Raw genomic sequence first — 2,194 nt, forward strand, 5'->3', positions numbered from 1 at the left:
TATTTCAAGGTTTAAAAAATAATAATTTCAGAACCTTTTAAATAAAAAAAATAATATATTTTTTTTTTAATAATACTGCTATTTAAAAAAATAAATATAACTAACTATATTCATTTGGATGCTATATTACTTAAATATATCATTTATATTAATGTATCATTATTCTTAAAATATTTTGGAAAAAGTGAATGAATTTTAACAAAGTACTATTTATTTGGCTTCTCTCGAATTAATTAATTATTAATTTAAATATTTTTAAAATTTATCTTAAATTGAAATTACAACATAAAATTGATTTATTAATTCATAACATACATTTTATCTTACATTTATAGATAACATAAAATATAAAATAATATCAAATTTTTACAGTTATTTCTTTTGCTTTCTTCAAAGTATTTTTCAATTAATCATAGATTACTTTCTATTCTCCTTAAGATAAATTATTTTGCCTAATAATAAATAAATATTCATTAATTATTAGAAAAGAAGAATAAAATAAAATAAAGATAACAAGAGTTAAATTATTTTAAAAGTAAATAAAAATTTATTGATTAAATAATTATATTAATTGCTTAATAAATTAAATACCTAAGATCTAGAGTTAAATTAGTGATATTCTAACACTTTTCTAAAGCTGAAGCTATTATTTTAGCTAAATCAAGATTAAAATTAGACTGTCTATTAAATTAAATAATTAAAATTAAGATAAATTTATTGATAATGATATACAAATAATTTTAATATTATTTTAATAAAATAAAAAAAATTAATTCTTTATAAAATATATTTAATTTTACCTGAGATGAAGAGTTAAATTTGTGATTTTCTGGCACTTTTGCAAAGCTGATAGAATTAACATAATTCCCTCTTGTTTTATGTTATTGTAACTAATAAATATTAATTAATAAATTAATTAAAATTAAAGTTTATTAAAATAATAATAAAAAAATTAGAAAATATAAAAAATAAATTACGAAACGCATAGAGTTAAATGAGTAGTATTCTGATATTTTTTTAAAGATTCTGAAATTTATCTGATTCCTTCTAACTGAAGATTATTGTCTCTAATAAATAAATAAAGAAATAAATAAATATATTTCAGCTTAAAATGCAATAATAATAAAATTGATATTTACTTATGAAATAAAGATTAAGTAAATAATTAAAATACACAAAAATATTATTAAATAATAAATGAATTACCCAAGATATAGCTTTAATTAATTAATATTCTAACAAGATTCTAAAGACTATACAATTGCGATAGCTCCTTGATCTTGGATATTAGTTTTCCTTATAGCATAAAAATAATAATGAATAATTGAATTAATTAATTACTTACTCTATTTCTCAATAATTTATTTTATTAAAATTTTTAATGAAAAATTTGGATGTACATAAAAAATAAATATTAATTGATTTTATTTCTATTAAAAATTAAAAATGTATAAAATTATACCAAATATTTAATATTTCAAAATTATTTTTTATCAATCAAAAATAAGAATTTATTTATATGTCTATGAATTAATTAATTAATATATTTGTTTTTAATATAAACACAATTAACTAAAAATTAAGTTAAGTAAGTAAGTAAGTTAGTTAGTAAGTGTGATTTATTGATTGATGTATTATTAATCTAATTGTAAAACATTTATTTTTTGTTTAGAAATAAATTAGTTTTTTTTATGAGGCATCCTCTTCCATTTAAACGAAATATTCATATTAAAGCAATATCAATAAATGAAGAAGTTGATTCACATATAAATTTACATTATTATTTTATCATAAATTATAATCTAACTGGTACTCATATAATTCGCAAATTTTTGAGAGAAATTTTGCTAGTTAGAGGATTTATTTTAGTGATTTTTGAGAATTATGAAAAAATAAAAAATAAATTAATCAAAAATATTTATTAAAGATTTATATTTTTTCATTAATAGAATGAAATCTTGCATTTTCTATTAATTATTTGAAGAAATTTATGAATAACCTATATGTTATATAGCTAGCTAGCTTTCCTTAAAGTATACTTTTATCTTTTTAAAAATCCTTTAAAATAATTACAAGAACAAACAAATTCAGTATGAAATTTTTAAATATTCTCTTTGAGTGTTTGAATAAGAATAACTTTTCTGGTTCTTATTTTCTAGCTGCTCTCTAATATTTAATATTACTTTGCTTTATA

At 16.5% G+C, this 2,194-nt stretch overlaps 1 protein-coding gene across 1 annotated transcript; it reads right to left on the reverse strand. All coding sequences in view use genetic code 6, as the record gives it.

Moving 5' to 3' along the window:
• Positions 1-591: 591 nt before the first annotated feature.
• On the reverse strand, positions 592-1,296 carry TTHERM_01703350 (kinase domain protein; the record flags this gene model as incomplete). The annotated part of the gene is made up of 4 exons (XM_001017324.4): positions 592-681; positions 801-890; positions 978-1,067; positions 1,207-1,296. Coding segments are annotated over 4 exons (360 nt in total), but the record flags the coding sequence as incomplete, so codon positions are not given.
• Positions 1,297-2,194: the final 898 nt, after the last annotated feature.

This window comes from Tetrahymena thermophila, assembly GCF_000189635.1.
Source record: "Tetrahymena thermophila SB210 genomic scaffold scf_8254614, whole genome shotgun sequence".
Lineage (NCBI taxonomy): Eukaryota > Ciliophora > Oligohymenophorea > Hymenostomatida > Tetrahymenidae > Tetrahymena > Tetrahymena thermophila.